A 21,170-nucleotide genomic window follows, 5' to 3' on the forward strand; every position below is an offset into this window, starting at 1 on the left:
TGACCCATTCATCTTTTAGTAGGATGCTCTTTAACCCCAAGTGTTTGAGTGTCTTCCAAATTTCTTCTTCTGATTGAATTCTAGTTTCAAAGCATTTTGATCTGAAAATATGCAGGCAATAATCCCAATCTTTTGGTATTGATTAAGACCTGATTTGTTACCCAGTATGTGGTCTATTTTGGAGAAATCTCCATGTGCACTCGAGAAGAATGTGTATTCAGTTGCATTAGGATGGAATGTTCTGTATATATCTGTGAAATCCATTTGGTCAAGTGTATCATTCAAGACCCTTGTTTCTTTGGTGATGTTCTTCTTAGAATATCTATCTTTTGCTGAGAGTGCTGTGTTGAAGTCTCTTACTATTTTTGTATTATTATCTATGTATCTCTTCACTTTCATTATTAATTGATTGATATACTTGGTTGCTCCCACATTAGAGGCATAAATATTCATAATTGTTAGGTTTTCTTATTGGATAGACCCTTTAAGTACGATATAGTGTACTTCTTTATCTCTTATTAGAGTCTCTGGTAAAAACTGTAATTTATCTGATATGAGGATTGCTACCCCAGCTTTCTTTTGAGGACCATTTGAATGGTAAATGGTTCTCTGCCCCCTCATTTTCAGGCTGGAGGCATCCTTAGGTCTAAAATGAGTCTCTTGTAAACAGCAAATAGATTGGTCTTGCTTTTTTTATCCAGTCTGATATCCTGTGTCTTTTGATGGAATTTTTTAGCCATTCACATTCAGGGTAACTATTGAAAGATATGAATTTAGTGTCATAGTAATATCTATACAGTCCCTGTTTTGTGGATTGTTTCTTTGGGCTCCATCTTCTCTTAAAGGGTGCCCCTTAATATTTCTTGCAGAGCCAGTTTGGTGGTCACATATTCTTTCAGTATTCTGGAAGCTCTTTATCTCTCTTTCTATTCTGAATGACAGCCTTGCTGGATAAAGTATTCTTGGCTGCATGTTTTTCTCATTTAGTACCCTGAATATTTCATGCCAGCCCTTTCTGGCCTGCCATGTCTCTGTGGATAGATGTGCTGTTAATATGATATTTCTCCCCATATAAGTTAAGAATCTCTTGTCTCTTGCTACTTAGGATTTTTATCTCTTTTATCTCTTTATCTTTAAAATTTTCAAGTTTCACTATTTTGTGTCAGGGTGTTGATCGGTTTTTGTGGATCTTAGAGGGTCCTCTCTATCTCTTGGATCTAAATGCCTGTTTCCTTCCCCAGATTTGGGAAGTTCTCAGCTATGATATGTTCAAATATACTTTGTGGTCCTCTTTCTCTCAGCCTCTTCTGGAATTCCAATAAGATGAATACTCTTCCTTCTCAAACTATCATTTATTTCCCAAAGCCTTTACTCATAAGTTCTTGACTGTGTTTCTCTTTTCCTCAGCTTCCTTCCTTTCCATCTACTTGTCTTCTATGTCACTCACTTTCACTAATCCTAGCCATTAGAGCATCCTGTTTAGAATGCATGTCAGTTAAAGTATTTTTAATTTTGACCTGATTCTATCTTAATTCTGCAGTAATAGAATCTCTAGAGTCCTTTGTGATTTTTTCCAAAGCCACCAGGAATTTTGTAATTGGACTTCTGAATTATATCTCTGACATGTTACTTAAATACATATGTACTAGATCTATGGCAGAGAATATTTCTTCCAGTTCCTTCTTTTGTGGTGAATTCTTCCTTCTAGTCATTTTGTCCAGTGCAGAGTGGCTTGATAGAAGTGATCGATTTTCTCTCTGTAGCATTTCAGCTGTTCTCTCTTTATATCTCAGGTTGGATTCATAGGTGTTCAGGTTTTTTTGAAAGTTATCGGGGTAAGTTTGGGGGACCAGATGAATCAAGGACTCTCACTCTTCCACCATCTTGTCTCCTCTCCCAAGGTTCTGCTTTCTTACATCTGCATTATCTGCAACTTGGGGACTTCATGTTGACTGGGTAACAAGTGCTAGAGTGTTGCTCACTTGCTTTTTAAGTGTTTGGCATGAACACATACATCTCCTCAGTTCACAGCTCATTTGCAAGTGATTTCCCCTAGGTTCACATGGGCTGGGAAATATGGTGGTCTACATGGGTATTGGGTGAACAGAGTGTTCTGAAACACACCCTATGAAGTATCAGGTTTTTTTTTAAGTATCAGTTCTAATTATCTTCATATAACAAGTCAGGAAACTGGGCTACAGAGAGACGACATAACATTCTTAAACTATCATATAACTAATGGTGAAGAAGCCAAGGTAGGAGACAGGTTGCCTGGATCCTGATCTACCTCTAACTTCTGCAATGTTGGCTCTTAAATATAACACCAAGTGATAGAGACATATTGCATACACTGTTTTCAGATCCCTGCCCAATCTGGAGTTCCCTACTTATGAAGGGAACCAGCTTCTGAGGCTGGAGGGGCTTATTTGGCAAACAGTGAAACCCTAAGGCAACAACTAGGAGACTTTTCCAACCACAGAGGGTGGGGCTGAGAATAGGATTCTGATCCCCTTAACAGTGTTCCATTAGAACTGAAATTGTGTTCCTACAATTGGTAGCATCCAACCCTACCATTTTATGCCCTGTTTGGGTTGAAAGGAAACTGTGGCGCCCTGAAATATTTCTATTTTTGTATAAGATAATATTTATCTTCAAATATTGTATAGATAATTGAAGGGCTAGGAAGCAAGATATTTCAACTAAAAGAGTTTATGTGGAAATAGGATATTTTCTGTTGTACATTCTCCTTCCTTGGTACAGATGTAAGTAAGGCCCCTCTTTTGAAAGGAAGGTGACTTCAGCATATTTCACTTAGAATAAGGGTCATGGTATATTAGTCACTTTATTCATATGAGGAAGAAACACCACTACCTAGTAGTGGGAAGGATTTCAGGCCGTTTATGGGATTGTCCCAGGTGTCTCCCCTAATTGTTACTATTGTACACGTGTCAGTGGGCCACTGAGCGGATCAAAGGACATGGTAGACAGTCAAATGATTATAAATGCCCTTTATCAAAACAAATGTTTCTTAGAGGTTTCTTTCTAACAGGTCAGCAGTAATGCTGATAAGGAGTTGAAATTTATCCCCCAAATCAATTTATCTACATCTGTTTCTTTCCTTCCAGGCAGCACCTACTTATGATACTCTTGTACAGATGGAGTATCTTGACATGGTGTTGAATGAAAGTCTCAGATTATACCCAATCACTGGTAGACTTGTAAGGGTCTGTAAGAAAGATGTGGAAATCAGTGGTGTGTTCATTCCTAAAGGGACAGTGGTGATGGTGCCAACCTTTACTCTTCACCAAGACCCGGATATCTGGCCAGAGCCTGAGAAGTTCCAACCTGAAAGGTACAGGGAATCCTGGAAAGGGGAACCCACCTTCATATTGGAGGATATTTTGAAATGTTCTTAGTATAGATGACAATCGTGTGGTTGTACAATGATTTATTTGTACATCTTTTTTCTTCTAAGTATTTTTCTTGTTATGAAATGATGATTGTTGTCAAAATTTTATAAACTGTACACCCTAAAAGAGAATATTAAAGTCAATGTCAGTCCCAATACATCAAGATTATGAATAATGATACATATGTCCTTTGTGGACATTTAGAGAAATGCATAGAGGTGCATATATTGATTATTAAAAATTAGGATGGCATTATATTTTTTGAATGACTTACTTTTTATTTTTTTTATTTTTTAAATTTTTATTTATTTATGTTAGTCACAGAGAGAGAGAGAGGCAGAGACACAGGCAGAGGGAGAAGCAGGCTCCATGCACCGGGAGCCCGACGTGGGATTCAATCTCGGGTCTCCAGGATCGCGCCCTGGGCCAAAGGCAGGCGCCAAACTGCTGCGCCACCCAGGGATCCCAAATGACTTGCTTTTTAAAAGATTTTATTTATTTATTCATGAGAGACACAAAGAGAGAGACAGAGACACAGGCAGAGGGAGAAGCAGGCTCCATGAAGGGAGCCGGGTGGGGAACTCGATCTCGGGATCACACCTCGGGCCAAAGGCAGATGCCCAACTGCTGAGCCATCCAGGTGTCTCTTGAATTACTTAATGTAACATTAAACTATAACAACATCTATATTTGGTTTGTGATCATATGCATGTAATTTTCTTAACTACAACCTTATTGAAGGAAATAGGTCTTTTTCTTTTCCTTTAATTTTTTTAGTCCTCTTTACTATGAATTCACCTCCCATGTCCCCACATTCCATGTTTGCAAACCTTGGCCACCATTCTGCTAGCCTAAATGGGAGAGCAGAGTCTGTGGCTCTGAGAGTTTACATCCCTAGCAGGAGAAGCAGCCTCATGAGGACAGAGAGGCACACAGGTCCTATGCTGTCTGTGGCTGCAATCCTGTGCAGCTCCCATGTTTGTTTGTTGTGGTTCATCCAAAGCAAAGTCATCTGAAAAATCTGCTCTCTAGCTGTCTGAGGAGCCTTCTTGAAGGGGTCTTGAGCTTCCTCTTCTGGGAATTCAGAGCAGAGTCTGGCTTTGGGCACAACTTAAATTCTGCAAAAGTTGGTACTTTCCTGTTTATTATATTGGTGAGGAAATTTTGGAGTGAACTTTTTAGGGATCTAGACTTTTAGCTCCTGACTCTAAGCTCCCTGATGGCAGAGCCATTGTCCTGTTGCATGGTGTCCCTAGTGCTACCATCACATCTACATGTAATACTTCCTAAAAGAAGTCAGAATTGACCAATTGAGCTGTTTCTTGGATCAGAAGCCCTGGTGGTTCCCATTCCTGGTCACTCAGCAGTCCCCATTCCTGCCACTTCTCAAACAGAAACCAGAAGACCACTCCTGGTGCTTCTCTCTGATTCATTCAATCATGAGAGGAAGTGCTTACTTATATGTATTAGGGACTATGCCAGGCAGTGCAAGATTCACGTATTAAAAATGGCTGTTATGGAGAATTTTTGACACATACAAAGGGATATTCTAGAAAAACACGTCTAAGAAACACTTTTAATGCATATGTGCCCATCACCTGCCCAACAACCACTAACCATGTCAGCTGCCCCATCCACAAACCTTCGCAATTCCTTGTCTGATTCCCATATTACATTAAGGCTCATCATCTATAAACACACTCCAGTATGTTCCTCATAATATATGGAGTTTAAAAAAAAAATACCTACTGAGAATGCCATTATTACCTTCACCAAACCCACATTTTTCCTTAATATAAATATTGAGGAATGAGTTTTTAATAAAATATAAGTCTAACCTTCAAGGAATTTATAGCCTCATGGAACAGATAGGCAAGATGTCAGTTATTACACTCGTTATACATAACCGTGAGTATGAGCATAGTGGAGTAGCAACATTTGCCCATGCATATCATCTAACATGCTATTATTTGGAAGAGGGGTACTGCTGGGGAAGAGGGGGAAGTGAAGGGAAAAATAACAATACAAATCATGGGAGGCATTTTTCCTGCTTCTTTTGTCCATGGATATGTGACTAACATAAGTCAGTGGGGGCAGGATCCTAACTTTCCTTCAATCAGTCATATTTTCTGCTCACCTTTCAGAGTGTGAACAACTCACCACCCTGAATGTAATCCCAGTGTTCAAGACAAATCTTGTTTTCAACAGCATTCATCTCATCTCCTAAACAGTACCGAATGCTCCCATAAGGAAGGGGTATCCAATTATCTATAGCTAAAATTGTCGCTACAGAATAAACACGGCAGGATTTCAGTAACCAGTCCATCAAAGTTTCCTATATACTCCTGGTTGAAAACTCCTAACATGTACCTCTTGTGGTTTTTATGTTTCACTAACTTGTTTCCAACTTGTATTGTGGAACCAGGTTCAGTAAGAAGAACAAGGACAGCATAAATCCTTATACATACCTGCCCTTTGGAACTGGACCCCGAAACTGCCTTGGAATGAGATTCGCAATCATGAACATGAAACTTGCCCTCATCAAAGTCCTGCAGAACTTCTCCTTCAAACCTTGTAAAGAAACACAGGTCAGAAAGAGAACTTTCTGCATAAATAGTATTTTATTGTTTTTTTTTAACTAAGAGATATCAAATGGATGTGGGGGGGGGCTCATTTATCCTTAATAATTTGTCCTATTTCCTGGAGAATCTATTTGGAGTCATTTGTGGCCTTTTAAGTGTCCTTCAGCTCCTGAGTGCTTGTCTGTGTCTTATGACCACACAACCATAAGGATCATCTATCTATTCAGTGCAGTTCACAAGATATGATTATGCACAGACCTTTAACTTCAGCAATGTTTTAAATTTCTTTCAAGTCCACTGAAAGGAAGGGAACAAGCTGTGTACAGTCATGACATGCAGTATTTACTGCGACATGACTTTTGAAGGATGCTCTTCCCCACCACAACTTACAGATGCTATCAAGACCGTGATTTTCAACCCATGGTTCTATATTGGAATCAGTGGGTTCATTAAAAATCCTGGTGTCCAGGTCATCTCAGAAATTCTAACATAATTCACACAGTGTCTGGCTTTAAAAGTACCTTCATTGATTCTCAAGTGTAAGCAAGGTTGAGATTCACTGGTTTGAAGCATTTCTGCCAGATGTGATAGACTACCATGGTCCAGGCCATCCTGGCCACTTGGCCCCACCTTCCATGAACCCCACTGACAGGAGGTTCTCCCTTTCTAACCCAAACTGCCATCATGAATGGATGTTTCCACTGGGAGAAGTGACAGGATCATTAGCAGGGAGGATGGCCATAGAATAAAATACATAATACCCACTCAGGATGACCTTCCAAACTTCAACATACACAAGTTAACTCTGTATTACTTTTCAAAATTGTGTGCCATAATGGCTAAAAATCTGTCCTAAATTTTAAACACTCATCCTTTTTACTTAAAATCTAAATCAAAAAAGAACACAAACCAACATGAGTTTGTCTCCAGCCTGGTACAGAGTGAGTACTCAATAGATAATCTGTTGAATGTTCCATGCTCCAGTCTTGACAGCTTACCGAGTAAGATAAAGAATAAGAGATATAGGATGCTAAACCGAGAGTACTTACATATTTGTAACACATTAGTGTCCTTCATGTATCTTGCTTACTTTGCATCTGTCATTGGCAGGGCTTCATTCCTGGCTCTCATTTGCTGGTTTAACTGTTGCAGATTCCCCTGAAATTAAGTTCTCAAGGGTTAATTCGACCAGAAGAACCCATTGTTCTCAACGTTGAGCCAAGAGATGGGAGTGTGCGTGTAGCCTGAATTTCCCTAAGGACTTCCCTTTTGTTCTTCGAGAAGCTATATCCCAGAACACCACAGACCTCAATTTCCTATGTGAGTAAAACCCAGAAATGAAGATGGGCTTCATTTACTGCCCATGACGGATGACTAGAGATTCTGTACACGCCTTCAGCTTTGTCTGGTGTCTGTGTGGAGCATTATATATTGTGGAGAGTAAACTAGACATGTAGATGCAGTCTATCTGGTTCACACAGACTACCCCCAGTTTGTGCCATCTACTCCCCTGAGCACTGATCAAGAATAAAATTTTCTCAACTGTTTTATCAACAAAATTTGTTGGAAACAATGGTCACTGTGATAGTGACATTTATATCATGTCTTATTTTATATTACATATTAAATATCATACTGAGGATGTCAGTCAATATCCTCTTACCAAAATATTAACTTATGCCTTCATGAACATTAAGGGGGGAATCCATAGAACTGATGAGTGAGAGCCAGTGGCTGAATATTTGACCATCACAGTCATTGGGTAGTTGAGCCTTGTTCAGAACTCCAACGTGATCTCTTAAGGTAGATGAGAGTCAATCCACTATGACTTTGCTCATTGCTCAGCAAGTATATTCACAGTTTAATTCTACAGATTTTGGAGCACATGTGTTATTTTTATTACACTTAGTTGAAGTCCTTATTATTCTATCATTAGTTTTTATTTCATGTTTTCATCTCATCTGCCTTGATGTTCTAGTAGACCGGGCACATGCTTTGTCTTTGTGTTCCATCCTCAGCTCCTAACTGTCCTGACACAATGAGCATTGAATAAGAGATTGTGATTGGCCAGATGATACCAAGTGAAAGGCTTTTAGCTCTTAGCCCTTCAGATGGTATCAGAAGCTGTACAGGAGTCTTCCTATTTTTCCCTCCACTCCTGCCTCTTCTTTTCTCTTCTCCTCTCCTCTTCCTTTTTTTCCCTCCCTAGATAAGTCAGTCCTAAAGTCAATAGGTGGAGCACAGGCAGGTGAGCAGCCCCACATTGAGGGCCAGGGGCAGACAAGAGATCACAGAGACTCCCAAGTTATAGATTCAGTAGGGTGGGATGGTGTCCACATGGAGGAGCTGCCTGTCATAGGTGTGGGAGCTCAAGCTAGGTGAGAAGGGTGCTCACACAGAGAGTGGCCTGTTGAGAGCCCCCAGAGTCTAAATACAGAGTAGAGAACCCAAGTAGCATGAAGGTGACATCCATGAGTGTTAAGCAATGGAGTAGGGATTAGTTACATAAAGAGGGATTGATCAGAGAAATAAAGATTTTATCTTATTATTTTATTTTTTTAGAAGCTTTAAAGCAAAAGGGTTTCAGGAGTTTCTCACTGTTGGAGAACTGTGTCACTTATTTGGAAAAGGAGAGAGCCAAATGAATCTGTGTATTCAGAGATTGGAAGTCCGTCAATATAAAGTCAGGCTTTTTGATACATAGATGATAAACTGATAGAGAGCAATTAAAATGTGTATATTTACCTTTCTGTGTGTAAAAAACACATTTTCTCTACCTCTTCTACAAACAGTTTTTAGAAACAGTGACATTGTAAGACTATAAGCACATCTTCTGCCCAGATCTTGCCTTATAAATGTCATTTTCCTGAAAAGAACTAGGACCTTTCAGAAAAAATGGCTGATTCCAGGCTGGCAGAGCACATGATGAGCCTGGAGCATGTTTTGCCTACACAGTGACGAGGACATGTCCACAGAACACAGAGCCAGCCTGAAGGGCTTCATCCACCCATCAGAAGCAATTTGGGCTCATGATAACTGACAATATGAAAGGATATGACTTGTTTAATAAAATAGGAATACAAAAATACACACAGATGTAGATAATAACAGAGGTAGATTACAGTTGATGAGGACACTCACACAGTTTGAAAGTATCACCACTCAAACACCCATGAGTAACTGAAGAAAGAGAGGCTCACAGAGCAGAGATTTGGCAGACAAGTGAAGGTCATCAGGAACAGGAGGAATTGATGGGGCATCACCTAATAGGATGGCATAAGAAGATCTCAATATCACCTCTGAGATATTCTTGCCAGGGATGCAAACCTGAAAGAAATCCTGAAAAAAATAAGACAAATCCAAATAAAGAAATATCTATGCCTAATCTGTAACTTGTGTGTAATCGTCTAAAAAGTCAGGGTCATGGAAGTAATAAAAGAGAAAAAACAAGCCCAAATTGGAGACACTTGGCCCCCAACCCTACCTCATAGCAAACCATGACTAATGACAGTTTCCACCTATCCCAGGAAGGTAAACTTTTAAGTTTCCTAATGGGCACTAGTGAGTTATCTTCAGGATAGAAACCCCAGAAATAAAGGATCCTGGCCTGAAACAACCCTTTCTTTTCCTTCTACGCACTTCTTGCCCCACCCTCCTTCCTAGAAAACCCTGCATTTTGTACACCTCCTGAGAGAATTTGTCTATTTGCCAGGTGGGATGTGCCAATTCACCAATCACTGCTGATTATATCTTCAACTTGTTTTGCTGGAATTTTGTTTTTTAATAAAAGCCAGAGACAAACTAAGGAAGTGTTCCAAACTGAACTAAAGTGACTATAGAGGGTGACATGTAACCTCAGCATGTGAGCAGGGTCCTTCTGCTATAAAGGATATTGTGGAGACAGTTGGGAATTGAGGGCTCTGATGGTTACATGGCAGTAATGTGTCAGGCTCCCCTTTCTGACTCTGATGGAGAATCTCTTTGTAGGAATTACAGGGGATTATGAAACATCAGGTCAGTAATTTACTCTTAGATGTGTTGGGAACATAATTCTTAAAATAGATTCTTCTGGAAGGTTGTGATTGTTTTGGGGAGTAGGTCACAAAAGCACTTTGAGCCTAATATAGCTCTCCCCAGCTCCTGCCTTAGTCTGACTTGTATTATTTGATAAAAACAAGGCAGCACCACACAGTGATGAGAGATGGGGAGCTCTAAGGCTGGTGCTCCTGGGCTTAAATCCCAGCTCAGTCCAGAACTGAGCCTAAACTAATCGCTTTGGGTAAATGAGGAAAGATGCCCGCTTTACATAGCTGGGCCTACAGGGCTTGGGCCACACTCCACTACAGATATTTATACCTGAGACCTTGAACAAATTACCTAGTACCTTACTGTTCAGTATTTAGTGCCCCAGATTCCTAAAATAGGGGCATAATGCCAGTGCCTATCTGACATGACAGTGAAACCAGATGATGTAGTGAGTTATTTAGGACACAGCACAGAGCATGCAGTGAGCACATAATCAGTGTCAGCTATGACTTTCATAGCTGTATTATCCTCAGTCCTCAGGAGGCCAGGTTGGTTTGATCTTTGGGCTCCAACCTAGTCAAGTCCATCTTCAAATCTGCCATTTGGGAAAGTATTTGCATACATCTTTCGAGAGGTTTAATTTAACTACAAGCTATTGATGTCTCAGCTGATGTTGTTTGGGAATTTTCTTTAAAAAAAAAAAACGATTTTATTTATTTTTTCATGAGAGACACAGAGAGAAAGGCAGACACATAGGCAGAGGGAGAAACATGTCCCTCTGGGAGCCTGATGCGGGACTTGATCCCAGGACCTGAGGATCACATCCTGAGTCAAAGGCAGATGCTCAACCATTGAGCTATCCAGGCATCCCACAGTCAGGAAATTTCTAAAGAACAATATAAACATCCCCATTCTAGAAAAGCCTTTGTCAAGAGAGAATAATGTACATCACTGAGATGGAGTGGGACAGTTTCAACAGGGGGCCCCTCACCCCTACACAGATCCAAAGGAAGAGATGGACTTGACCTTGCAAGGACTTGTCCTTGCTGTACTTTAGTATCCCAACTGCAGGAATAAGGGATCTCCTTGTCACCACAACTCCCCACTCCTCCCCACAAGAGCTCTGCAAATGAGAAGCTGCCACACTTCTAACTCCGGGGTTACTCCAATGAACTCCAGTTTATAACAGCCTTCCCAGCTTCCCCTTTTCTCCTGATAGAAACATAGTGTGGAGTCCACTTTTTGGCAAACAGGCTTCAGGCAATGGATTATTGGAAGGGCCCACAGTGAACCCCCGGCTGAATAGCAACACGCCCATCAGAGGATATACCTCCAAATATCCATAAGGCCCTAACTTACCCATGGGCTACTTACAAGCAGGCACAGTTACCAAAAAAGGGAAATTGCCCTAAGTCCCCATACTTCCCCAGCTTTCCTCTTTAAAACCAACCCCCACAGGCACTTGACAGGATGAGCACTGGGTGATATGCTATATGTTGGCAAATTGAACTGCAATAAAACATAATTAATTAATTAAAACAACCCCCACCCACTGCCTCCTTGCAGACAGCCTCTGGTTTGCTGTCCTGCCCGCTGCTCCCTGGGGGTGTACCCAATAAACTTCTTTTGTGTCCTTTGCTCTGCTTCATGTGAATTCTTTCCTGGCTTGTGTCCCAGCTTCCACACAATCCTCACCCCACATTTGGGGGCCCCCATGCCCCCAGGACAGATACCCCGATTATATACCACCTTTGGGGGCTGCACACGGGGAGTCTGTGCACCCCCCATTTGGAGGAGGGAACCCTCACACAAGGAGCCTTTGCCAGTCTGAGACTCTCCCCGTATTCTTCAGGAATTTCTCCAGACTTTTCATCATGGACACACTCTAGTCCTCAGGGGGCTGATGACCTCTGGTGGAGGTGACTCCTCGGGTCCGAGGGGGAAGGAGCCCCAACGCCGCTGCCCAGAAAGGTGAGGGATTTCCCCTCCTGCTCTGCGGAGGGACCCTTTCTGCCTCTCCTCTCTATTTGGGATCCTTCCTCAGTCTAACTCTAGTACTTCTCACACAAGGGAAGGTGTCTGGCTACGGATGGCTCTCAGGTGTGGTCTGAGAGCTGAGGGCCAACAGGTGAGACTGCCCGCCATCCAGGGCGAAGCACTCCTTCCCTCTGCTTTCCTGCTCTGCCTGCAGTTCTACTCCCAGAGGCCTGAGCAACTGTCCACTGGCCCCTGGCAAATCCGTGCACCTTACAAACTCAGCTGGGAGCCTTTCCTGAGGCTGGCGACTCTCAGCCACCTGGTTTCCTTGGCCTCCACCGGAGGTCCAGCTGCAGTCCTGATCTGCGGGCAAAGCTGTTCCTGGTGTGAGTGGTGAGCCTTCGCGCTCCTCTTCCCAGCGGGTCTGGCCACACTGGTGTCTGGCTCTCCTTGTTGCCAGAGGATGTCCCCAGGGAGTGCTGTGGGGTTCCCGTGACCCTCTCTGTGGTCATGATGTAGTTTTGGAGTGTAGGTGAGGTTTGGCAGAGTGAGATCTGGAGCCCACAACCAAGAAAGAATTCTTGAGATGTCTTTGATGCAAAATGGTGGTTTTATTAAGGCAGGGGTACAGGACCTGTGGGCAGAAGGAGCTGCTGCCCCACGGTTGTGAGGGGTGGCTGATTATATACTTGGGAGTTAGGGGAGGTAAGGAAAAGGAAGGTTTTCAAAAGAATTTTTGTATGCTAAAGAGGACCTAAAAAATATTGGAAGCCTTGCCATTGTCAAGTTAAGATTGTCTTTCCCTTTAATAAAGCATTAAGATAGTTGGGAGTTTCCTTCTGGAAGTTAGGTTATTGATAAGAATGTTTTTTGTCTTATAAATCACTAAGACATTTTGTAAACTGAGGGAAACTCATGTGTATAGGATTATAATCTCTATAAATTAACTATTTGTTTTTTCTTCCCCTTAGCTTTAGGGTAGCCAGGAGTGCCTGAGGAATGTCACACATATTCCAATGGGTGGGGGGGAGTGTTGTTTGTGGGGTGTCAGCTTGTGCTTTGTCCTCAGCTAGGCTTCTGTTCGTTCATCAATGACATGCCACCAGAAGTCGGTTGCCAGGTATAGGACTGGTCTTTTTCCAGGTCAGGCAGGTCACTCTGTGAAATGTTGACCTCAAGCCAGAGTTCCATTCCCTTTTGTGATGTTCCCAGTGGGAATCAGCAACCTGTTTCTCCCACAATGGGAATCTTTGAGCTGTGTTCTTAAACGCTGGAAGAAATCTGAGGTGTCTGGGTGGTTCAGTCAGTTGAGCATCGGACTCTTGGTTTTGGCTCAGGTCTTGATCTCAGGGTGTGAAATTGAGCCCCACATTGGGGGGATAAATGAATCTCAGAGCAGGGAGTCTGCTTGAGATTCTCTCCCACCGCTCCTCTCCCTCCTTCTCTCTCATATGTATATACTTTTTTTTTAAGCTGGAAGAAATCTGACCCCCAGGGACTGAAGAAAAATATCTCATCTTTTTATGACTCCTGCCCTCAGTACAAACTCCCAGATCAAGACTATGGCTTTCCACAGAACTCTCTTTTAAGATTCTGTTTTCTATAAGTCAATTGGAGAAGGACAAACATTATATGGTCTCATTCATTTGGGGAATATAAAAAATAGTGAAAGGGAATAAAGGGAAAGGGGAAAAATGAGTGAGAAATATCATAAAGGGAGACAGAACATGAGAGACTCCTAACTCTGGGAAACGAACAAGGGGTGATGGAAAGGGAGGTGGGTGGGGGGTGGGGGTGACTAGGTGACGGGCACTGAGAGAGGCACTTGATGGGATGAGCACTGGGTGTTATTCTATATGTTGGCAAGTTGAACACCAATAAAAAAAAAAGATTCTGTTTTCTAGCTTGATCTCCTATGCTGGAACTCCTCCCAGGGGTCACAAGTCCTATACATGCCTTGCTCAGTGTCCTAGCCCTAAACCAGGACCCTGATCTAAGAACCTCTTGCAGAACATCTTTGGTCTCTAACCAGGCTAACCAGCTGCCTTCCAGAACTGACTAAAAAGCTCCATTCAAATTAGTAAGATGGAACTAAATGAACTGAAGATTATTATACTGCTGTGACTCTTGTTTGAAATGTAGCTGGTTCTCTAATGTTTGTTCTTCCAGATTAAGGAAACTTTCTCCTAAGATATCTATGGCTTATAGAAATGTGAACAAATGGAAGCATCTAACTTTTCTCTCCAAAAAGTCTCAGAGAGTATTCTTTCTTTCATGGCAGTCATAATCGTTTCCATAAATTCAATAAGCATCTGTTCTCCTTGTAACAGGACACCAATGGAAACATTGGTTATTTTAGCAAGACTTTGACTGGAATGTCATAGTTGAGAGACACACATAGACTCAGATATGAACAGACAGCTTTAAGGAACTGAAGTTGACTTTATGGATCCAATAAAGCCCCTTGGAAATGTTGGCCTGATACTTTGCTTCCAGGGTTTCCAGCAGCCTTACCAGGTGAGTAAAGAATGTCACTTTCTGGGGGGGATCCCTGGGTGGCTTAATGGTTTAGTGCCTACCTTTGGCCCAGGGCATGATCCTGGAGTCCCAGGATTGAGTCCCACATCAGGCTCCCTGCATGAAACCTGCTTCTCCCTCTGCTTGTGTCTCTGCCTCTCCGTGTGTGTCTCTCATGATTAAATAAATAAAATATTTTTTTAAAAAAAGAATGTCACTTTCTGGCAGGTGCAGGAGCCTCAGGATATGTTGGGACCTCAAGAAGAGGAATTTGTCCAAATATATAGGTATTGAAGGCATGTCTGATGGTAATTATTTGGCCTGGCTTCTGGCCTAGAAAGGCCTGAAAGTTCAATCAAGATTCCTTATGAAAAATTCCATCAGGGCACCTTGGTGGCTCAGTGGTTGAGCATCTGCCTTCAGTGATCCCGAGGTCCTGGGATTGAGTCCCACATTGGACTCCCTGCAGGGAGCCTACTTCTCCCTCTGACTGTGTCTCTGCCTTTCTCTGTGTGTCTCTCATGAATAAATAATTAAAATATTTTTAAAACATGCTTCAGACAAACAAAAACAAACAAAAATAGAAAGCTTTAACAAAGAAATAAAAAGCTTCAGCAATGAATGAATATCAATGTTAATATTCTGGTTGTGATATTGTACTCTAGTTTCATTCAGTGTTGCCATTGGAGAAAGCTAAAGGGCACCCAAGATCTCCTTGTGTTATTTCTCATAACTACATGTTAATCTACAGTTATCTCAAAATTTAAAAATTATTTTCTAAAGACTGTATTTATTTGAGAGACAGATAGTGAGAGAGAGAGCATGAGCAGGGGGAGAGGGAGAAGCGGGCTTCCCCTCTGATCAAGGAGCCCCATGCAGAGCTTGATCCCAGAACCCAGGTGCCCCTCAAAATTTGAAAATTAATTTAAAAACTACACAGCTCAGATTTAGGAAGGCAGATGGAAACAGAATTTTTAGTGTCAATTAACACCTAGAAACTTGTGCTTACTGAAAATGAATGTGTCACTATTTTGTCTTATCTCATTGTTGGTGATACAGTCATCCATTCAACAAATAACTGTATTTGGGGACACCTGGGTGGCTCAGCAGTTGAGTGTCTGCCTTCAACTCAGGGCATGATCCCACGGTACTGAGATCAAGTCCTGCATTGGGCTCCCTGCATGGAGCCTGCTTCTCCCTCTGCCTCTGTCTCTGTCTCTCTCTGTGTCTCTCATGAGTAAATAAATAAAATGTTTTTAAAAATTAAATAACTGTATTTGTATTCAACAATATGTGGATTCAACAAATATATATTGAGTGCCTATTAGGTGTGATATACTTATATAATATACATATATAATATACAATGTACCTATATAAGAGGAAGTAGTGTTAATTACAAATCACATTTATTAGGGCACTGTTACAGGTACATACACATGTACTCTTCTTTTTTCCATAAAAAAAGCCTATGGGGTTTGGTGTTATCATCATTACCATTTTATTTATTTTTTAATAATAAATTTATTTTTTATTGGTGTTCCATTTGCCAACATACAGAATAACACCCAGTGCTCATCCCCTCAAGTGCCCCCCTCAGTGCCCATCACCCATTCACCCCCACCCCCTGCCCTCCTCCCCTTCCACCACCTCTAGTTCATTTCCCAGAGTTAGGAGTCTCTATGTTCTGTCTCCCTTTCTGATATTTCCCACACATTTCTTCTCCCTTCCCTTATATTCCCTTTCACTATTATTTATATTCCCCAAATGAGTGAGAACATACACTGTTTGTCCTTCTCCGATTGACTTACTTCACTCAGCATAATACCCTCCAGCTCCATCCACTTTGAAGCAAATGGTGGGTATTTGTCGTTTCTAATGGCTGAGTAATATTCCATTGTATACATAAACCACATCTTCTTTATCCATTCATCTTTCGATGGACACCGAGGCTCCTTCCACAGTTTGGCTATTGTGGACATTGCTGCTAGAAACATTGGGGTGCAGGTGTCCTGGCGTTTCATTGCATCTGAATCTTTGGGGTAAATCCCCAACAGTGCAATTGCTGGGTCGTAGGGCAGGTCTATTTTTAGCTCTTTGAGGAACCTCCACACAGTTTTCCAGAGTGGCTGCACCAGCTCACATTCCCACCAACAGTGTAAGAGGGTTCCCTTTTCTCCACATCCTCTCCAACATTTGTGGTTTCCTGCCTTGTTAATGTTCCCCATTCTGACTTGTGTGAGGTGGTATCTCATTGTGGTTTTGATTTGTATTTCCCTGATGGCAAGTGATGCAGAGCATTTTCTCATGTGCATGTTGGCCATGTCTACGTCTTCCTCTGTGAGATTTCTCTTCACATCATTACCATTTTACTGTGAGTATAAGTTTTTAAAAGTTAAGCACATGACTTTCAAAAATGTGGAGTCAACAGGTGTCAAAGATTTTATTCAACTGTTAAGTAATATGGAGATCATAAGAGAAAACTGCTTCCAAGGGCTTTTGTAAAACAGAAGTTTGTAGAGTTCATCAGTAAAGGCATTTTTGACAATACATCAAGAAAAGAATGTGAGAATAAGATTTCTAGGTCAGAAAAATGAGTAATGTCCTACAGGGCAATAAAACCCATAATCTTTGGGTTTGTCTTTTTCTCAGACATAAATCAGGCTAACAGTGCGCAATGGGGTCCAGTTAAATAGTAAATCACAAAGTCAAACAGAAACATTCTGAGAGATAAATAAATAAGCCATGGGTTGGTTTGCTAAACAATGCTGCAGTATGCCATTGAAAGGGTATTCAGCCATCCTCTTAGGTTATTCCCAAGTTTTGAATAATTGTTTATTAACAAAATTGATAGTAGGAGGGAGGGGCAAGATGGCGGAAGAGTAGGGGTCCTCAACTCACCTGGCCCCACAAACTTACCTAGATAACTTTCAAAACTTCCTGAACATCTATGAATTCGACCTGAGATTTAAAGAGAGAACAGTTGGAATACTACAGAGAGAAAAGTTTTCACTTCTAACAAAGTAAGAAGGCAAAAATAAAAATAATAAAGTGGGGGAGGGGAACCGCGACTAGCAGGGCTAAAGCAGAGCACCAAAAGCCTCCGGGGCAGGAAAGCCCAGCCCTGAAGAAGCAGGAACTTTAAAAATTTGTGCCAGGGTTTTCCCCGACAGAAAAGTGCTCATCAGGGAAATCAGGCAAAATTGAGAGACGGGCAGCTAAGCCTCAAGATTCCTGGAGTCACTATAAGAGGAGGGGTGCCCCGGGGAAAGCTCACTGCAAACCACAGTCTGATATTGGTAAAGGGCTGGAGTGCTGCAGCCTCTGGGGCATATGGGAGAAGCCAATCAGTTAGGCCGGCTGGCTCCAGAGCTGCCTTTACCCTAGAGGCTGGCAACAGGAGGTGGCTATGTCCCATTCCCTTCAGGAGAGGTGGGCCCTGGGAGTGCAGGTCCAGCAGCACAGGGCCCCAGATCCTGGGCACCCAAGCTGACAAAGCCGGCAATCCTCTGTTCCCCCTGGGACAGGTGGAAGTGGGGAGGGCACAGGAAAGAAAGAATTCTCCTGCTGCTGGGTGCCCCACAAGCTGTGCAGATCAGTGCAGCTGCGCCTGCCCCCAGGAGCATCTAGGCCAGTGCAGACTGGGAGACTGTGGTTAGTTACTCTGGAGGAGCTCAGCTCCAGAACTGGAAATCTGGCCACTGCCATTTTTGTTTTTCCTCTTTGTTTCACTGTGTGCCTGGGAGAGGTGGGGCCTCAAGGGAACAAAGGCCTCACAGAATAAACAGCTCATACTGAGCCCAGCACCTGGCAAGGGGCAGGGCATCTCCGCCCAGCCACAGACACCTGAGAATCATCACAGTAGACCTCCCCCAGAAGAACTCCTGGAAGAACAAGGGAAGAACAAATTTATTGGCCAAATAAACAGTACTGGAAAGCGCCAGGACTGAGGGAAAATAGTATATAGAACTAGAGGGTCCTTTTTTTTTTTTCATTCTTTTTCCATCACCACTCGTTTTTATATCAGACTAAAAATTTCTGATATTTTTTCTTTTTCCACCTTAACTACAGTATTTTACTGGCTCTTCATTTTTCAGGTTTTTCTTTTTTGACATATTTCATATTTCTATAATTACATGTCTTAGATATATTGTTCACTTCTGAATTTCCTTCAACATATTCAATTTAATTTTGCTATATATGCAAGATATGGGTATTTGTTTTTAGTCTTTTATTTTTTTCTGCCTCGTTTTGTTTTACAATGGTGGAAATTAGTACCTTATAAAACATGACCAACATACACCCAGAACCAAGTAGAATTCAGTGTTGGTTCATTCTCTGAGATTATATTCTCTCTTCCTTCCCATTCTGCCCTCCTCTTTTATCTTATGTTTTTGTGGTCAGTGTTGGGGGTTTATGTAAGTATTGCTGGTTTATATAAATTTGGGATTGAGCATCTTCTAACATAAAGAACAAAATACACTCAGAACCAAGAGGATCACCCTCTAGGACCCCTGAGGTAGACTACATTCTCTCTCCATTACCAGTTCCTCACCACCACCATCTCCCCCCTCTTTTTTTCTTTTTCCTCTTTTCTATTTTTTTTTCCTTTTTTCTTCTTTGTTTTTGGCTTTTTATTTTTAGTACTTTGTTTTAAATTTTGTTTTTCACTTTAGTGGTCCTTTTATTTTGTTCTGTTCTTTTTCTTCTATTTTCCGGTCTCTGACCTCTTTGGAAGCATCTAGAGTGTATTTTACATGTAAAGGTCATGGTTGATATTTTTGACTCAGCCTGCTCATACAGCCACTTTGCACTGGATAAAATGACTGGAAGGAAGAATTCACCACAAAAGAAAGAACTGGAAACAATACTCTGCTACAGAATTACAGAATTTGGATTTAAATATGATGTCAGAAATTCAATTCAGAAGTACAATTATAAAGCTACTGGTGGCTCTGGAAAAAGTGTAAAGGACTCTAGAGATTTCATTATTGCAGAATTGAGATCTAATCAGGCTGAAATCACTCTGGAAAACTGTGTGGAGGTTCCTCAAACAGTTAAAAATATACCTGCCCTACGACCCAGCAATTGCACTGTTGGGGATTTTCCCCAAAGAGACAAATGCAATGAAACGCCGGGACACCTGCACCCCGATGTTTCTAGCAGCAATGGCCACGATAGCCAAACTGTGGAAGGAGCCTCGGTGTCCAACGAAAGATGAATGGATAAAGAAGATGTGGTTTATGTATACAATGGAATATTACTCAGCTATTAGAAATGACAAATACCCACCATTTGCTTCAACGTGGATGGAACTGGAGGGTATTATGCTGAGTGAAGTAAGTCAGTCGGAGAAGGACAAACATTATATGTTCTCATTCATTTGGGGAATATAAATAATAGTGAAAGGGAAAATAAGGGAAGGGAGAAGAAATGTGTGGGAAATATCAGAAAGGGAGACAGAACGTAAAGACTGCTAACTCTGGGAAACGAACTAGGGGTGGTAGAAGGGGAGGAGGGCGGGGGGTGGGAGTGAATGGGTGACGGGCACTGGGTGTTATTCTGTATGTTAGTAAATTGAACACCAATAAAAAAAAAAAAAAAAAAAAAAAAAAAAATAATCAGGCTGAAATTAAAAATCAATTAAATGAGATGCAATCCAAACTGGATGTTCTAACTACTAGGGTTAATGAGGTGGAAGAAATAGTGACATAGATGACAAGTTGATGGTAAGGAAGGAAGCTGAGAAAAAAAGAAAAAAAATTAAGAACCCATGAGGAAAGTCTTAGGGAAATAAATGATACATTGAGAAGGAAGGATATACTTCTAATTGGGATTCCAGAAGAGGCTGAGAGAGAGAGAGAGGACCACAAAGTATATTTGAACAAATCATAGCTGAGAATTTCCCAAATTTGGGGAAGGTAACAGTTATTCAGATCCAAGAGATAAAGAGGACCACCCCCCAAAAAATCAATAAAACTGTTCAACACCTTGACATTTAATAGTGAAACCTGCAAACTTCAAAGATAAAAATAAAAGTTTTAAGTAGCAAGAGACAAGAGATTCTTAACTTATATGAGGAGAAATAGATTATTAGCAGACCTCTCCACAGAGACCTGGTAGGCCAGAAAGGGCTGGCATGATATATTCAGGATACTGAGAAAAACCTGCAGCCAAGAATACTTTATCCAGCAAGGCTGTCATTCAGAATAGAAGGAGAGATAAAGAGCTTCCAGGATAGACAGCAACTGAAAGAATATGAGGACACCAAACTGGCTCTGCAAGAAATATTAAGGGGGATCCCATAAAAGAAGGAAGGAGCCCAAAGAAACAATCCAAAAAACAGGGACTGCATAGGTATTACTATGACACTATATTCATATCTTTCAATAGTTACCCTGAATGTGAATGGCTAAATAATTCCATCAAAAGACACAGGGTATCAGACTGGATAAAAAAGCAAGACCCATCTATATGCTGTCTACAAGAGACTCATTTTAGACCTAAGGACGCCTCCAGCCTGAAAATGAGGGGGTGGATACCATTTACCATTCAAATGATCCTCAAAAGAAAGCTGGGGTAGCAATCCTCATATTGAATAAATTAAGTTTATACCAAAGTCTCTAATAAGAGATAAAGAGGAACACTATAACATATT

General features: G+C 41.4%; 1 protein-coding gene and 1 long non-coding RNA gene across 6 annotated transcripts in view; both read left to right on the top strand.

Annotated features, from left to right (window-relative positions):
- Positions 1-11,990, top strand: part of LOC144319562 (cytochrome P450 3A12-like) — a 45,930-nt gene extending 33,940 nt beyond the window's left edge. For 4 of the 5 annotated variants that reach the window (XM_077907824.1, XM_077907823.1, XM_077907825.1 and 1 more), the window contains 3 exons: positions 3,126-3,352; positions 5,836-5,998; positions 7,145-9,384. In XM_077907824.1, the coding sequence (XP_077763950.1) occupies positions 3,126-3,352; positions 5,836-5,998; positions 7,145-7,240 (486 nt within the window). In that variant the 3' untranslated portion in view covers positions 7,241-9,384. Of the gene's footprint in view, positions 1-3,125; positions 3,353-5,835; positions 5,999-7,144; positions 9,385-11,870 lie in introns of those variants that run through there. The other variant, XR_013385367.1, reaches the window with a different exon arrangement.
- A 1,075-nt stretch (positions 11,991-13,065) lies between these two features.
- LOC144318174 (uncharacterized) lies at positions 13,066-15,733 on the top strand. Its single transcript, XR_013383997.1, has 3 exons — positions 13,066-13,332; positions 14,326-14,512; positions 14,741-15,733. It is a non-coding gene; the product is annotated as an uncharacterized LOC144318174 (long non-coding RNA).
- The last annotated feature ends 5,437 nt before the right edge of the window (positions 15,734-21,170 follow it).

This window comes from Canis aureus, chromosome 8, assembly GCF_053574225.1.
Source record: "Canis aureus isolate CA01 chromosome 8, VMU_Caureus_v.1.0, whole genome shotgun sequence".
NCBI classification, from domain to species: Eukaryota; Metazoa; Chordata; class Mammalia; order Carnivora; family Canidae; genus Canis; species Canis aureus.